Source organism: Nannospalax galili, unplaced genomic scaffold (assembly GCF_000622305.1).
Source record: "Nannospalax galili isolate Female #2095 unplaced genomic scaffold, S.galili_v1.0 scaffold158, whole genome shotgun sequence".
In the NCBI taxonomy this organism is placed as follows: Eukaryota; Metazoa; Chordata; class Mammalia; order Rodentia; family Spalacidae; genus Nannospalax; species Nannospalax galili.
Window position 1 is genome coordinate 10,074,528 of NW_008345290.1, and position 17,640 is coordinate 10,092,167.

Sequence of the window (17,640 nt, forward strand, 5' to 3'; positions counted from 1 at the left end):
TCTAGGTCCTTTAAAACATTGTTATTTAAAGAAATCCTTGAAAAGTCTTTCTTTATAACAGATAACACCCACAGTTTACCTTTCTTATGAGCCATTAGAATTCATTGTAACAAGGAGTATGTTTTTTAAAACCTGGACATATTTTGTAGGGGAAAGGGAGAGAAAAAAGTGATTTAAATCCTTGAAGCTCTGTAAGCCTCTCAGTAGTAAAATGATGATAATAATAGTATCTACCTCTTACAATGATTTTTAAAAGTTAGATAATAAGGGTACAGTATTTGGCAGTCTCTGGATGAGATTGATCAGTTAGCACTGAGAAATGTCATTTCTTAAATATTTTTACTCGGGCCTAGAATTTGATTGTTTTAGTAAGAGTAAAGTGTTTGGGACTGGGGGATATAGCTCAAGCATGCACATGACCCTGGGTCTGATTTTCAGTACGACAAACAAAACAAAATGAAACCAGTGGTGTTTCATATATTTATAGTCTTTTTATGTTCTGGTACTTGGGGAAATCATTGGATTTGACTCTTAAAATATGACTAGTAATGCTTGGTACATTTATGTGTCATACATATTTTCAGCACTTAGGACAATGGCAATATTGAAAATTGAAGTTCTGGGGCTGGAGAGATGGGTCAGAGGTTAAGAACACTTGACTGTTCTTGCAGAAGACCCGGATTCGAATCCCAGCACCCACATGGCAGCTAACAACTGTAACTCTAGTTTCAGGGGCTCTGACAGCTTCTTCTGACCTCCATGGGCATTGCATGACATGGATGCACTTACCTACATGCAGGCAATACACATGTATGCATAAAATAAAATATAATAAAATATTTTAAAAAATTGAAGTTCCTTTAATTTACTGTTTGTAGTATAGGAGTTTAGATACCTAGATCTGTGGTTGGCCTTTGTAACTAATCAAAGCATTTAAACTTTGTAAGCCTCTCTCTTCTCATTATTAAAGTGGTGATAATAATAGTATCTACCTCTTAAATGATTTTAAAAATTAGATGAGATAATGTAGCATTTAACAAAATGTTTAACTCATAGTAAATTCTTCTCAAATTTAAGCTAACATCCTTATTAAAAAAATTATCAATTCTATATACAAGTTGCCTTAAATGCTTTGAGTGAGAGGTAGTAAGGAAAGGATCCTAAGAACACAGGAAGGAGTTAGGAAGCAGAGTCAGGAAAGGGACAACCTAGTCTTCTAAGGCACATATGGTACATCTAAAAAGGTAGAGTAAGTATTGTTTCCTTTCATTCTTTTTCAGCATACTGGTTAGTTAACCACAGTGGCAAGTAATAGAGGCATTTATTTTGCTCACCGAAGTGCTCAACAGCTATTTAAGCTATATAGGATGTGTTATTGATAGGACTGATTTTCCTAAAATTCCGGACATAGAAGTTAGCCACTAAAATGATTCTTGGTTCCTTTAATGGTTGTAGTTGTGTGTGCCATGTTTAAAATTGCAGACCTTTACTTCTTTGCCTTTCCAAGTCTGCTCTTTGGAATAACTAAGCTGTATGTTCAGATAAGTAAAACAGGAGTAAGAAGCAAAAAGGAACATTGATATCTTAGTTCTCAACAGGATAGTCAACAGGATAGGAAGTTAGCTGCCTCACCTTTTTTTTTTGCTTGCTGTTTCATTCTGGGAGCCTAGATTTGATATTGTGTTGTCACTTTTTATCCTTAGTATTGATTGGGTTTCCCTCTTTTTTTTTTTTTCTTCTACTCTGTTACCTCTATTCCTTCTGGAACCAATAGTTTAATGGTAAGTATTTAAGATTTACAAAGTTTTGGATCTAGTGAGGATTTTTTCCCCCTCACCTGTCTTGGTGAAAACTGTAGATTCTGGATGACCTCTGTGGTTCTCTAGGTTTCTCTTGTTGCCTTGTTTGTGTGTAGACAGATTAAACTAGTTTTGGGGTACTCCTGTCCTTGCATGCTGTGTCTGATGACATGCATTGTTTGTGTGCTTCATACTAATGTTTTTCTTGGAGCTTGCATTCCCCATCCTTTTGTTTTTATTTTTTATATTTTTATTTTGGCCCTCAAAATAGGGGGGATAGGAAAACAGGGAGGAAGGAAAAACAGTCTTTCCTCACATCCTCATAGTTTGTTTTTGCTACAGCATTGGGAATCTTTCCAAACACTGTCAGCTAGGTCTCTGTTAATTAATGTGCCACATAAAAAGCAGAATAATTAGTATCTTTGAGCAAAACTTTACATTAATCTAAATTTACTACATGATAACCTTTTAAAATCCATTGACTGATAACTGATAAATTTTCCATCAGATTCTAGGCTATATTATATCTCATTTCAAATTCCAAGATAACAGAGGCTTTTAAGTATTTTTAAAAGGTAGAAATAGGAGCTAGAGAGATGGCTCAGTGGTTAAGAGAACTAACTGCTCTTGCAGAGGATCCAGGTTTGATTGCCAGCACACAGTCAAGATTTCTTTCCTGCTGGGCATGGTGGCGCACACCTTTAATCCCAGCACTCAGGAGGCAGAGGCAGGCGGATCTCTGTAAGTTCAAGGCCAGCCTGGTCTATATAGTGAGTTCCAGGACAGCTTGGGCTACAGGGAGACCCTGTCTCAAAAAGACCAAAAAGAAAAAAAGAAAATAGAAGAATTTATCTAATCATTCAATTATTGGGCATTTGTTTCCATTAAGAAATTAAGAACACTGTTCTTGGATTACTATTTTGTTAGCATGTATTGTTGTGCGAGTATACACACATGCAAATTCATGTGCCCCACCTTCAGACAGAATCTCTGGGGTTGAGGACCCCAAACTGAAGCAGGGTCTTAGAGTCTCACATACCAAACTTTAGGAAGCCAGTGAACTGGGATGTTACCAAGAACTGTAACTTCATTAAACCTTGTGGCTTAATTTTGTTAGTTGAAAGTTTAACTTTTCCATAAAGGTTGTATCAGTTTTTACCTTACACTGGTGGTGGTTGAGAGTCTGTGTACCTTTGCGATGATTAGTATCATCAAAGCTGATTGTAAACTTTTTGTCTTTAATTAGAATTGGAATAGTTTCTGAGGTCATTTTAAAGTACATTTTAAGTTGAATTTTGGTTTTTCAGATTTGCTAAAAAAATTGATTTAAGATTACTGAGGATTTTCTAGAAATATTATTTGAAAACTTTGAGACAATACTCCGTAGAAGTCATGCAACGAACCAGTGCTTCATGTTGCATGCATCCCGCAGTTCATTGTGTTTTCTCATGTTTGCTTCACTTACTTTCTTTGTATTATTTAAGCCAGATTGTTGGTATCATGTCCTTTCACCAAACATGAATGTCTAAGATAATGTGTGATTTTCATTACATGAGGGCAGTGTCTTTTTTTACCTTTAGTTAGAATAATGTTAAGATGTGTAAAAGTTCTAAAATGATAACAGTTTGTGGGAGGTTTTGAATTAAATTATCTTTCAACATTCCCTGAACTCTCCTAATAATTCAGTTAGTCAAATAACCATACTGAATGTTGTCTGTTTCATCAACAGAGTCTGAAATTTAGGCCTCTTGAAATGATTGTTTAACATGCTTAAGTGTGCCAACTTGATGTAAATGGAGTTACATTCTTATTTTGGATCTTCTTTTTCCTCATTCAGGAGCAAGTGTTTCAGGTCAGTAGTTTATAACATCTCTGATAAACTTTGTTGATCAGCAGATAGCAGAGTGGAGAATTGATACTCTGTTCTTGGAAGCAGCTCCTTGAAAGCTGAGACATGTGGTCTCTCAAACCTGCCACTGGCTTTCTTTTGAACTGTTCATAGTTGAGAACTCTGAATCACAGAACTAAGAAGAGTCAAGTGTTTTTGACTGAATCTAAGTAATGAGTAGCTGGGGATTTTGTTTTTTGTTTTGTATTTGTGTACCATGTTGGTCGAAGGATAAAAAATATAAGGGACTTTTATAATAGGTAAGAAGATAAAAATTAAATAATATGTTCTTAAGCAGCACAGAAACCTGCTCAGTAATTGTTTTGAAATAACAGTGTGATTCAACTGAATACTAAATCATGCAGATTAGGAAATTGAATATACATAGTATATAATATATGCTAAAAAATGTAACTGTGGATTAGGGGTTGGAAGAGAAATGAGGCCAAGACTGGAAAGGAACAAATGGTCAATAGAAGTGTAATACAAAGTGTAAATGCGGTATGTCTCCTTGAACAGGGAGAGCTAAGATCTAATAGTTGTGAGAGAGAACCCTTAAGCTAAGTTTGGGAGTAAGAGAGAGCAGAAGCAGAGATGCCTACCAAACTACTCTGGTAGTTCGAGCAAGTAGCTCTACCAAACTACTATGGTAGTTCGGGCAAGAATAATGGTAGCTAAGTTTAGGGTGGTCGTAGCTGTCAAATAAGTGGTTAAGCCTGACATGCTCAGGAGGGGTAAGAGCCACCAGACTGGGGATGACTTGAAAGCAGGCAGGAGTTGCTGCTGGGAAGCAGTGCTGTACCTACCTCACTGCAGTGCCACCATTGTCCCCCAGCCCTGCTTGAGACTGGAAACTTTTCAGTCAGATTTCATTGGTAGCTTTCAAATAGTTTTTGTCCTAAGCAAACTGCTTTTGAAGAGGTTTTCCTAGTTCTCCCTTTGGAAACAGATACCCAGAGATTTAAACAATTTTTAATACTAGGAATCTACAGATTTTCAAGAAAGTGCCACATAGCAAATATTTTAGACTTTACAGACTATTTTATGGCTTTCTCTTTCTATGATGAGAAGTAAGCCATAGGAAATAAATAAATGTGCTTTTTAATAAAACTTTACTAGTGGGCACTGAAATTTGTATTTCCTATAATTTTACCATTTCACAAATTTTTCTTATGCTTTTAACATTTCATTCACCCATTTAGAAATGTAGAGTTTGTCCTTGATACATGACTGTGCAAAAACAGATTGTTAGGCCATGTTTGGCATTCAGGCCCTTCATTCACAAAGTCCAGAATTACCCCAAGTGCAGTTCCTTTACAAGAAACTTAAGACAAATAGAGTGAGTAGGTTATGTGATGGTAATTCCTAAGGAGCCAGAAGTCCTTAAGGTTATTATAATATAATATTTCATTCTTCCATTAGAATTTGGGGACCTAAGAGACAAAGCCAAAACCAAACAAACAACATACAAGTGAGGGACTACCAGCAACTCAGTACAGCAGAATGCATTCCTGGAAGAACGGTATCATTAAGATGGTAATTAACACGTATCAACAAGAAATGTTTCCAGAGGTCAGCTCCTGTGGGAGAGACTGGTAATAAGTCTTGTCAGACTCAACACAAACGTGTTAGGAAAGCAGGGTTGGTTCTCAGACAGTGGTGAGGAGCTTGATTAGTCTTAGAGGTCGCATGCCTTCTGTTAAACCTGAAGGCCTTTGTGGAACCAGCCCTCTGTTCTTAGTCAGTTTTTGACATGAGTCATAAAAATTAAATTATGAATCTGTTGCATAGGATTTGGGCAGCCCTGAGTCAGATTATTCATATGCAAAAAGGAGTGGATCAAGTTTTACCTATGTAAACAATACTGTTCACATCCAGTGTCCACCTCCTACAGTTAAAGTTTGATTTTAATTGTGTTACAAAACTGCTAATAGAGACTTAACTTTCATGGTTATTTGTTCATTTTAATGATTATAAAAATTATTGACAGTAGCAGGATATACTTTTAACCAAATGTATTTATGATTTTTAAGGTTCCAGTTCCCAAAAAAGCATTTTAAAAAATTTAATTATATATACATAATATATATAAAATAATATACAAGTGTTTTGCCTGCGTGCATGTATGTTAATGCACCACATGTGTTCCTGGTTTCTGAGGTGGTCAGAAGAAGGCATTGGATCTTTTGGACCTGGAGTTAGAGATGGTTGATAGCCACCATGTAGGTGCTGGGAATCCTGTAAGAATAGCCAGTGCTCTAGTGCTCTTAACAGCTGAATCTTTCTAGGCCTCCCTCCAAAACATTAAAAAATAATCCTATTAAATTTTGTGACATACAATTTGTAGTTCATTAAGTATCTTTGAAACAGTTATTTGGTAAGAAATGTGTTTGTGAGAGATTTATGCTAAATATACATACTTGTTTTGCTGTATTTCCAAATTTATTGGTAAGAAAGCTCTCTCATCAAAACCAAATTATTTTTAATGGAAACCAATAGAGTAGTTAATTTTTTTTTTTTTTGGTCTTTTTGAGACAGGGTCTCCCTGTAGTCCCAGCTGTCCTGGAACTCACTATGTAGAACAGGATGGCCTTGAACTCACAGAGAGCCACCTGCCTCTGCATCCCGAGTGCTGGGATTAAAGACGTGTGCCACCATGCCTGGCTAGAGTAGTTAATTTTTAAAGTTAGAATCTAGTCATTGTTTAAAATGTAATTTTTGTTTTCATTATTATTTTTGTGTCTTTCACATTTCAATGTACTGATGAAAGTATACTGAGATACTATTACTTGGTTTCTACTATACATCATTTTTATACAGCTGTAAGATACTACTCAGACAGCACAAATCTATTTCAAGTTTGACTCTAAAACCCTAATGTTGGGCCTGGAGAGATGGCTCAGCTGTTAAGAGCACTGGGCTGCTCTTACAGATGACCCGGGTTTGAGTACTAGCACCCTCATGGTGACTTAACAACCATCCATAGCTCCAGTTCCAGGGGATGCCAAAGCCCTCTTCTGACCTCTGTGAGCACTGTACAAAATGGGTGCACTTACTGCGGGCATAACACTCATACACATAAAGTAAAAATAAATACCCCCCTACCCCCACCTTATTGTTGGTCAGAGAATCAAAGGTTTAAGAGAATGGGGCTGTAAGATTTAGTTACCAGAATGAGTGATAAAAAACATTATCTTTAGAAGCAATGTACACTAAAAAGGTTTAAGATTTTAGTGAAAAGTAAATCCTCTAAGACTGTACTGCACAAAGTTTCCCTATTATTCCCATTGAGTTAGGGAGGATTTATACCCTGGTTATTTATCAGAGGAATGTGAGCTTCATTACGATGCCTTCTCAAGACCTCATGTTCCTGTAGCCAAGTAGAACATGAAACCATTTAAATGTATGGTTTATCTGGAAACTACACCAAAAGGCACCAGCTAGTGTTCACCAAAAAATTAATCAACATTTACATTAAGAAGGTACAAGGCCTTTGGCCTTTAATCCCAGCACTCAGGAAGCAGAGGCAGATCAATCTCTGTGAGTGAGTCCAAGGTCAGCCTGGTCTACACAGTGAGTTCCAGGCCAGTCAGGGCTACATAGTGAGACCTGTCTCAGAAAAAAAGAAAGAAAAGTACAAGGCCTGGAATTGTTCCTCCAGTCCTGGGTGTCCACTCCTATTTCTTCCCATTTGCTAGAAATGCACATTTTGTAGATTTTGTTGCTTTTGTTGCAGTTGCATTTCTGTAGTGGACAGGATGGTAAAATCTTCATGGCTGGGAGGATATGATACACAGTGCTTTTAAAATGTCAGTCAGCTGTTCTGAGCTGCTTTGGATAATCTGAGCACTAAGAGAATTGTGGCTAGGAAGAAAAAAAAACCCTACAAGTCTTCAGATTTGGACAAGGCAAAGGATTTATTGGAGAGGGTATATTTGTTTATTCAGTAAATATTGAGCACTTTGCTTTGACATAGCTCTATGAAGTAAATAGGCATTTTGCTGTGAAGCGTGAAGGAGATAAAACACTTTAAAATTATTGCCTTCTAGTTAGAATTATTTAAAATATATTGAAGTTCTTAAAGACATTTTTTCATTTTAAGTAAGATTATAATTGTACCTGTAGCTCTTGATAAAATTTAAGACTAATGAATTTGTCTGCTGGTCACAGTATGTTAAAAACAGTAGTTTCATGTTTATATAGAGACTAATGACTTAGAGTAAATTTCAGCAGACTCTTTAGCAAATGGTTTTGGAATAGCCAAAGCATGACAGGACAGCACGTATTTGAGTGAAGTGTGCTGCGATACTGTGGGAGCTTCCCAGACAGGAGCTAACAGGACACAGATGAAAACAACTGTGTAGGCTGTGCACAGGGTACCATTCTGGTTCTGGGCTTGTTATCAAGTCTTTGGTGCCATGTTTCTAGGAACTGAGAGGAACTGGTAATGTGTATATTTAAGAAGTGCAGTATTCTAGAACATTTGACTAAAAGACAGCTTTAGCTATGGCTAACAGGTTTTTCAGAGTGGCTTTTTTTTTTGTTTGTTTTTTTGGTGTTTTTGAGACGGTCTCCCTGTAACCCCAGCTGGCCTGGGACTCACTATGTAGAACAGGCTAACCTTGAGCTCACAGAGACCTGCCTGCCTCTACCTCCCAGAGTGCTGGGATTAAAGGCATGCATCACCACACCCAGCCTTTTTCAGAGTGTTTTAAACCAAAGAGTATACATAGTGATGATGGTGGTTATTATTCGGTTGATAATTACCTGACATCCATTCCCTCCGACTTCCTCTCTTGGTGTCGGCCCTCTTGCACATGTTCCATTGTTTTAGTCCTGTAAAAAATAAGTGTGGTTGGATTCCTTGTAAAGAAAAGGGAAGGTGTGTTTGGCTTGCAGTCTTGGAGGCTGAAACAGCCCAAGATTGTGCAGGCCCTTCTGTTTGGCCTCTGGTGAAGGTCTCATGGTGGATGGCACCACAGTGGGAGGAGCCTCTACAGAAGAGATGATGGCAAGGCAGGAAGCCAGAGGGATCCAGGGACTACATTCAGTATTTATAGGTTTGCTCTCACTGGAAGTAATTGGATTCCTTTGAGGACTACATGAATTCCTTTGGTGAATGCTACCCGCCCAGTGACCTAGCCACCTTCCACTAGACCCTATCCCTTAAAGCTTTCATTACCTCTCATCTCCACCAAGCTGGGCACCAAGCTTCCAGTACCTAAAACTTTGGGGATAGAAGGCACACTCAGACAAAGCAGTCTGAAGTCTTGTTCTCAGCCATTCAGTGCCCTACTTCATTGTCTTTCATCACTGATGATTGGGGCCATTTGAAGTTCCCTAGTGGCAGAAGCTAGTCTGCTGTATTAGATTTTATCAGTTCTATTTGTATTATTGTCTTGCTCCATTACTGGTATACTCTTATAAATGAAAAACAATTGCTTATGTTACCATCTGTTTTTTTTTTTTTTTTTTTTTTTCTGCTTTGCTGTGGGAACTGGCCTTTCCCCAAGTATCATAGCTTGACTTTCCAATCACTCTACATAGCTCCTCTGTTCCCCTCTTCAACTGTTTGATAAGAGCAATTGAGCAATTGTGTTGTATCCTACTGGACTTTGTTTTGTAAGATGGATTAATTCACTTGACACATTTAAAACAGAAATCCTGTTTTTTGTTACTTTGCCCAGGAAATAGCATGTTGCTCAAGGCAACCTTTTACTTTCTAAAAAAGCTGTAATTTCCGGTATCAGTTTTTTTTTTTTTTTGCATTAAAAGCATACACAAAATACAGTGTTAGGGAGGCATTCCTGTTGTTGGTTTGGACCTACTGTTACGGTTTTGTTTTGGGTTTTTTTTTGTTTTTTTTTTTTAAATACTCATTCTAACTTACCAGATATTTTTGGTTGGTTGGATGGATGGATGGATGGATAGATGGATGGATGGATGGAGCGAGCCAATCTTGACAATAAAAAAGCCAAAGTATAGAATGAGAAATAAAGCTGAGGAAGAGTGAGGAAAGCAAAAAGTCAACAGAAAGTTGTTTGATAAGATAATATGAACAGCTGGGCGTGGTGGTACACCAATCCTAGCACCTGGGAGGCAGAGGCAGGCCTCTGTGTGTTCAAGGCCAGCCTGGTCTACATAGTGAGTTCCAGGCCAGCTGGGGCTACGGGGAGACCCTGTCTCAAAAAGACCCCTCCGCCCAAAAAAGATAATATGAACAGTAAATAAGCAGAAACTAGGTAAGGCATCTTTATAGTATTATCTAAGATTGTGACTGTGTCAAAGCATCTATTATGTTGTATTTTATGACTCAAACAGTGGCTATAAAAAGGTTTGCATTTGGGTAAATGAATTATTGACTCCACACTTTTCTCCCTTGATTTCTGAATAGTTTCTCAAATATGTAAAGTACATTTATGAAGATGTGTAGAATTTGTCCCACTATGGATCTTTGTACTCATGGTACTTAATGTATGCTCTTAATCTTAGCCCCTCATTTTGTTGGTATTTTTAGTTTTACCATTCTCCAAGGAGTATCACCTCTTCTTGACAGCTTCTGTAGAACAGGCCCTGTGATGGTCAGGTAGCATGACCCCAGGCTGCTTCTGTGTAAAGCACTGTGGAGTATTGGTGTATGATATTTTAGCACATGCCTTTGAGTGAGGTCTAGGAAAGAGGTGAGCAGGCCAATGGTGTAATGTGTCCCAGTTCTGGCCCTTCTGCTGACTGGTTTTATGACTTTTGGAAAGTACCTTTACCTCATTGGGTTTTCTTATCTATAGAAGGAGGTTAGAGCAACTGCCCCTTTAGAACCCATTTACATTCTCCTACCTTGAATCATGAGTGGGAGTGATTACAGAACATAGAGAAGCAGCTTCTTAAAGACAGCTGAAGGCATTAAAGTGCATGGTATAAAGCATTTAAATCCAGAAATTTCTGGATTTTACTTTTTGTTTTTAAGTTATAAAGAATAAAAAATTCCTGTAAGACATTTAGTGAATCCTTCTAGCATCCTAATGCTTAATAGGAAAAAAACCTTCGTTGGGTGGTTTTCATTCACACAAATATTTGAATGCCTACTGTGTGTCAAAAAAGTCATTGTAATGCGAGGCATGGTGGTACATACCTTTAATCCCAGCACAGGAGACAGAGGCAGGCAGATCTCTGTGACCAGCCTGGTCTACATAGTGAGTTCCAGGTCAGCCAGGGCTACATAGTGTGGCCCTGTCTTAAAAAAAAAAAAAAAAAAAGCCATATTAATGACTCTTGTACTATACAAAATAGGTCAGATAATAGTTTTCACCTAAAGTGGACGTTTTTAAAAGATAGTACTAAAAGAATAAAGTAAAAGGATTGTCAAATGTGTAGAAAATGAGAACAGTGACTAAGAATATGTTATGCGTATTGTCGTCTGTTGACATGAGTTTTGTAGGTTCCATAAGTATTGCTTTGGATGATTTATTAGAGAATCTGATCATCAGTCTGGGAAATGCACGGTTAAAATGTTTTGAAATGTATTTTGTTGCACTGTGTTGTTGGAATTTTCATTGCTCTGGCATTTTCATTTTTAGATATTTTTGTTCCTTAAGCAGTTGAACATATAGAACAACGTGGAAGCCTGGCCTCAGTGCTGTCTACTCAGTGGTGGCATAACATAGTGCCTGTTTGTCTGCCTTTCCTGTTGCTGGACTGTGGTGTGGAGAGCATAGCTTCTGCAAAGTGACTCTCCTAGGTGTTGTATTCTGTTGTGATCAGGACTTCTGACAACTGAGCAAGTTGCATTTAGATGACTTGTTGCAGTTATAGAATAGTGACTTGATATGTAAATCTCACAAGACCTAGAGACTAGGGCTTTCTCTCTGTGCTAGAGGGCTTAGCAACATGCTAGAAGTCCTGGGTTTGACCCATGGCGGCACAAATAGTGGTAACAGGGCCTGGTGCTTTCTTAACAGATTCTGGTTGATGGTAAGAGCAGTTTTCTACCGTTTGGGGTTGGGGAGTCTTACCTTTATTTTTCCTGCAGATGTATTCACCAGGCTGAGGTTGAGCACCAGGGGGAAACGTGCAGATAGTAAAAGTAGGGTTGGGCCACTGAGAGAGTAATCTTTTTGCCTTAGTCATCAACAGTGGAAAAGCACTGGGTATTTACCTGTACTGGTGTTGATGGTTTATTTTATTGTATAAAGTAACTTTGATATGGTAGGTATGGGTCACTGAATTGTTCTTTATAGAAGTCTATTTTATTATTAAGGAATACTTTGAAAATTGAAAAGAGAAATAGCCAGTGCTTACTGAATACCTTGCTATGTTTCAGGCACTTCCTATTCCTTGTCTTTATTCCTCACCAGGTTGCCAGTGTGTACCCAGATTATGGACATTTTCACCATTATGGCTTATAATAGAACTAGGATTTGTACCTAGGTCTTTTGGGCTTCAGAGTCCATTTTTTATTAGACTAGTAAAGCTAATAAGATAGATTGTAAATAAGTCCTCGCCTTGCTGTATTTTGATACTGAAATTACTGTTCACGTCCAGAAGAAATAAAAGGAGAGGGATGATTACATTTACTTTGCAGAGGAACATATAAAGAAAGATTACTGGAGAAAGATAACATCTTAGGAGATTTGGGGGACAGTGTAAAAGTTCCTAACTTGGTAGAAGATGAGGAGCGATGACATTTGGGGGGAGAGTTGTGTAGTTATATATTTAACCATCGTTTACTCATTCCTGGACTTTTGTGTGCTGATCTTGTGGTTGGGTCCTGAATCTTTGAATATTTGAAGATATAAATTCCACGAACGTTAGTTTTTCCTTCTAAGAGTTCTGAAAGTTCCCCCTGCCCAATGCATCTCATAGCGCCCAGCCTCCCTCCCTTCACTTTGCTCTTCTAGCCTGCCCTAATAGCTTCTAGACCGTACCTGGTTATTGTCTAAAGACTTGGATCTATTTGCGCCTATGTTTTTAGTGCAGTGAATGCTCAGGAAGTGCCTTGATTGAAAGTTTGCACAGGAGGTAAAGTTTTTTTCTGCCTTGCTTGCCTGAACCAAAAACTATGTGTATGAATCAAGTAGAAGGATGCAATACTTTAGATATGTTTGAAGGGAAGCAAGTTTTTAGAACTTGAAGTTACTGTTTGACTTATCTTCTAGCTTCTAGCATTGTTGAAAAGACCAGTGCCATTCAGACTTCGGAAAATAGTTAAACCTGTGCTCTCTGTAAAAAATATAAAGCTTGGGTTTTAGATATTTTACTTTGATCCTTTTTTCTTCTTGAACACTAGATTTTTTTTTCCTAAATCAGGTTGCATTTTTATTTCATAGGAATACACTTTGGCATGGCTACTTGTTTTCTTTTTAAATTTTCTTTTGGGAAAATAAGTTGGATTTTTCTCTTTTCCTGGTTCTGTGGTTCTGTTTAGTTGGACAGTAGACCACCCGGATCGATCTGATTTTATTATCTAATCTCCTTGACTTTTGGTTCTACTTCCTGGGAAGCTGTGTAGAAGAATGAAGGACTTAGGGTCTGGAACTGGAAGAGCTGTTGGAATTCTGTTGTTGCAAATGAATAAATAATAAATAATACATGGTTTTACAATAAAACCATGTAAGTTACTTGCCCATTTTTCATCATTGAGGTAAGACCAAAATCCAGATGTTGGGGTGTATTAATTAATTCCTACAAAAATACCTAATTTCCTGATACATAGTAAATATTCTTACTAGTTGGCTTTAGTATTACCTCAAGTCAATCTATGTGAATTTTTAATTTAAAAATTTTATTTTTAATACCTTTACATTGTGTGTGTGTGTGTGTGTGTGTGTGTGTGTGTGTGTATGCGCGTGCATGTGTTTTATGTGTTTGGGGACACACCTGCCATGATGTGTGTATGTGGAGGTCAGAGGACAGTTTTGTGGAGTCTTGTTTCTCTGTTACCATGTCCTGGCCTCCCATTCTGGGTTTGTGGATGCAATGTCATCTTGAATTATAATTAGTTAATTGAGAATATTGGGGGGGGGAGCCTTTAATGTATAAGATGGAAATCAAAACAAGCAACTAGGAGCAAAATCAAATCAAAATCTTAATATTTTGGACTGGGACCAGGGTTTGGCACTACTGAAATCTGTCTTCTGAATAGACTAGGTCTTATGTGTTGGAAGCAGATGAAGAATGTCTGTTTGATTACTGTCGATCTCCTCAGAGCTTCTGCCCCTTCCTGCACATGTACTCCAGTGTCTCCTTGAGGCTTTGTTTTCTGTACTTACCTCATTTGCTGTCTTTTTCGGAAGTTCAGCTGACACCTGAGCACCATGAGCATTCTGGACTCTGTTACCTACTGACCTTTGTGCTTCAGTTTTTTACTACTGATCAGTGTCATCATCTTGCTATCTCTTACTTACATTTCCAAGAAAAACTGATCATCCCAGCCCATCATTTCATTTTACTTCTGATTTTTTTACTAGCCAAACTATAAATCTGACCTGAAAGTTTTCCAGATCAGCTTGTGCACCCTTAGGTTGTGAGGATGAAGGGAATATTGGGGTAACAGGGATATAGGATATATGATGACTGTCTAAGCAAGTAAGAAACCAGGGGTGAGATGGTTGTTTTGTAAACCAGGAGGCAGAACAGAGTTGAATATATAGTGTATTCTCTCATTTAGTATGCTACTTTAAAGAACGATTTATTTTTATTGTACGCGCGTGTGTGTGCGTGTGTGTGTGAGTGTGTGTGCATGTGCGTGTGCATGTGTAGCAAATGTACCTGGTACCCATAGGGACCAGAGAAGGCATCGACTTTCCTAGAACTGGAGTTACAGACAGTTGTGAGCCATTATGTGGGTTTTGAAAATAGAATTGGGATCCTCTGCAAGTGCAATCAGTGCTCTTACCTGCTGAGCCATCTCTCCAGCCCCTTTTAGTTTGTTTTTGAGTTCTTAAGGCAAATAATGCTTGTTGATTATTGTAGGAAAGTAGCTAATTGACTGCAAATACCTGCCTTGGTTTAACATTTTTTATTTGCATAATAACTTCAGTAGAATGGTTTGGCAGCAAGGCTACCATATTAGTCAGTGTTTTATTGCTATAATGAAAGACAAGGGTTGCTGACTTGAAAAGAAAAGAGGTGTCTTCAGCTCACATTTCTGGAGGTTCATGGACATGAATTGGCATCATTTTGGCTCTGATAAAGGCTTCATGGTGTTTAACACCACAGTGATAGGCATGCATGTAGGGGTGAGGGGTCACCTTGTCAACAAGAAGCAAGGGAACCCTTAAGGGACAGGCTGAGACACCTAACAGCTAACTCTGAAGTCCCATAAGAACTACTTTAATCCTTTTGAGTCCAGGCCCTTGGCAACCTAGCAGCCCCCCCACTAGGCCCTTTAAACAAGCTGGTGATGAAGCTTGAGCATAGAAGTTCTCAAGATGCAAACTCAGACCATCACCAAATATCCCAAGTAGTAATGTAAGCATCAGGAGTCTTAGATGGCAGACCTGCTTTTGCTGTTCTGAAAGCCTTTGCACTCTTCTTGAGATAAGATTTTAAGATTGTGCAGAATAGTTCCTTAGGTACTATGTAGCTATGAAGAATGTGACTGATGGTATATCAAATGGGAGACATAATTTTCACAGTGATGCTTAGAATAGAAAACCATTGTAACATGAAAGTCATATATATGTAGATGACTGTTTAAAAAAAAAAACCAAGAAATAGGGTAACCTGAGTAATAGATTAGGAGTAGATACGGGAATCTTATAGTGGCACTCATTCTTCTTATTTAAATTTGTTTTTATTAAGATAATGGGATGATCTTCCTAAACTCATTTAAGTCGTACTAATTTTAGTCACAATCTTTTTTCCCCCCAAATTGAGTACTATTGCATTACTTTAAGTATAATATTGAAGTTTGAAATGCTTTTGACCTTCCATGCTTTTTTAAAACTATAGTTTGATATTCAGAATAGTTAAATAACCTGAGTTTCTTTGATTTTTTTTATCTTTATTATTATTATTATTATTCTTTTTTTAGGATTTAAGTGCCCAGTATGCTCAAAATTTGTACCCTCAGATGAGATGGATTTGCATCTTGTGATGTGTTTAACAAAGCCAAGAATAACCTATAATGGTAAGTCTGCTTTAAAATAATATTTAAATAAGAATTACTGTAAATAATGTGAGTTTCATGTTTTTTATAAGAAAATATTTAACTGCAAGGATAGTATCTTCCATTTTTGTGAGCTCTTTAATTTCTGACTTGATGACAGAGAGTTACCACATTTTTTGGCATTCAGGTCTCTTTTTTTTTTTTTGGTACACTGGAGAGAATGGGAACTAAAAGGGCAGATGATGGTATTGTAAAAATAGTTTTTACTTTGTTGAACTAAAAGGATCTCCAAGACACATTGGCAAAAGTCTACTCCAGAAAACTTTTTGGACTACACTCTGAGAGCTGCTGTGTTAAAATAAAATCTTTTATTCAGGCCTAAGCAAAAAGTAACGTTTGTGATAATCATGTTCAGACATAAGTTTTGAAATACTAGAAGTAAAAATAAAGTGTTTCCATAAATATAGTAGATAGACAAATGATGGAAGAAAATAATGTGTGAAACAGAGACCAGAACTTCATCTATGTCATGCATACCTGTGTCTTTGGCACTAAATTTCATTCTGTGAGCGCTAGGTCTAGTTTGAACTGTGGTGTTGTTTCCTCACTGAAATCTCTAGATATTTTAGACCCTAGTAGTAGAGTCTTTGTCACAGCACACTTTGGAATAAACTTGGGAGTTAAAAATCAAATAATTCCCTCCTGACTAATAAGCAGAATAAAATAAAGGAAAAATGCAAGTAGTTTTCCAAAATTTTGCAAGTAGAAAAACAAACCAGTTGAATTTGGTGGTTCTTGCCTGTAATTTTAGCATAACCAAGACTGATAAGGAACCAGCCTGGTTTTCTATACACAAAGCAAGACCTCATCTTTATGAAGAAATAATTTAAAAATAAGAGGAGCAGAGCATGGTGGCACACACCTTTAATCCCAGCACCCAAAAGGCAAAGCAGGCAGATGTCTGTAAGTTCAAGGTCAGCCTGGGCTACACAGTGAGACCCTGTCTAAAAATATAAGAGGAATTTAGCTCTTACCTAAGTGCCACTTTAAAAAAAGAATGGACTTTAGAGGCTTAAGAGAAAATTTCCAGATTTAAACATTTTTAGTTTGAAATAAAACAAGTAGCAAAATACTAGTAATTGGTAAAATCAGTTGAAAGAGTGACTGAATTCAAAGTTATCTTTTGAGTACGTACTCTGCTAAGTCCTATGGATGCAGCAGTAGGACAAGTAGAGAAGTAACCTCGTATTCATTGGAATGAGCGTTTTCTGTGGGTAACCGTGTTGGTTGAAGAACACTCCCAAGGTAGTGTCTCCAGCCACAGATTACTATGCTAACAATATGGCATTTCTTTCTATTCATTTGCCAATGTATACATGAAAATGACTTTTAGCAATTACCTTGAATAGTAAATGTATGTGTTCTTTCCTCACTTTTTTGCATTATGGAATTGGCTACTTTGCATAATCTAGTTTTCATAGTCTACTTAAAAGAAAATTTTCATTTGTGCTTGGAATTGGGGACTAAAGTGTATGGGCTTCTCTCAGTACTTGCTCTGTTATTTTCTCCTTGCATTTCATAGTTATGTTAACTACTAATACCCTTAAAGTAACTATATTCTTAAAGCTTAAAACTTGAATTTTAAAAAGTGCAACTATAGGGGCACCGACTGTTCTTGCAGAGGACGTGGGTTGGATTCCCAGCACCCACATCGCAGCTAACAACTGTCGGTAACTCCATTCCAGTAGATCCAATGCCCTCTTCTGACCTCCAAGGGCTTTGCATGAACACAGGTCTACTTGCATACATGCAGGCAATACACTCATGTATATAAAATAAAAAAAATA

The 17,640-nt window shown here is 37.5% G+C and overlaps 1 protein-coding gene across 2 annotated transcripts in view; it reads left to right on the top strand.

Annotated features, from left to right (window-relative positions):
- Positions 1-17,640, top strand: part of Znrf2 (zinc and ring finger 2) — a 94,049-nt gene that overhangs the window by 27,571 nt on the left and 48,838 nt on the right. For both annotated transcript variants that reach the window (XM_029567529.1, XM_029567530.1), the window contains exon 3: positions 15,719-15,814. In XM_029567529.1, coding sequence (XP_029423389.1) covers positions 15,719-15,814 — 96 coding nt within the window. The remainder of the gene's footprint in view (positions 1-15,718; positions 15,815-17,640) is intronic.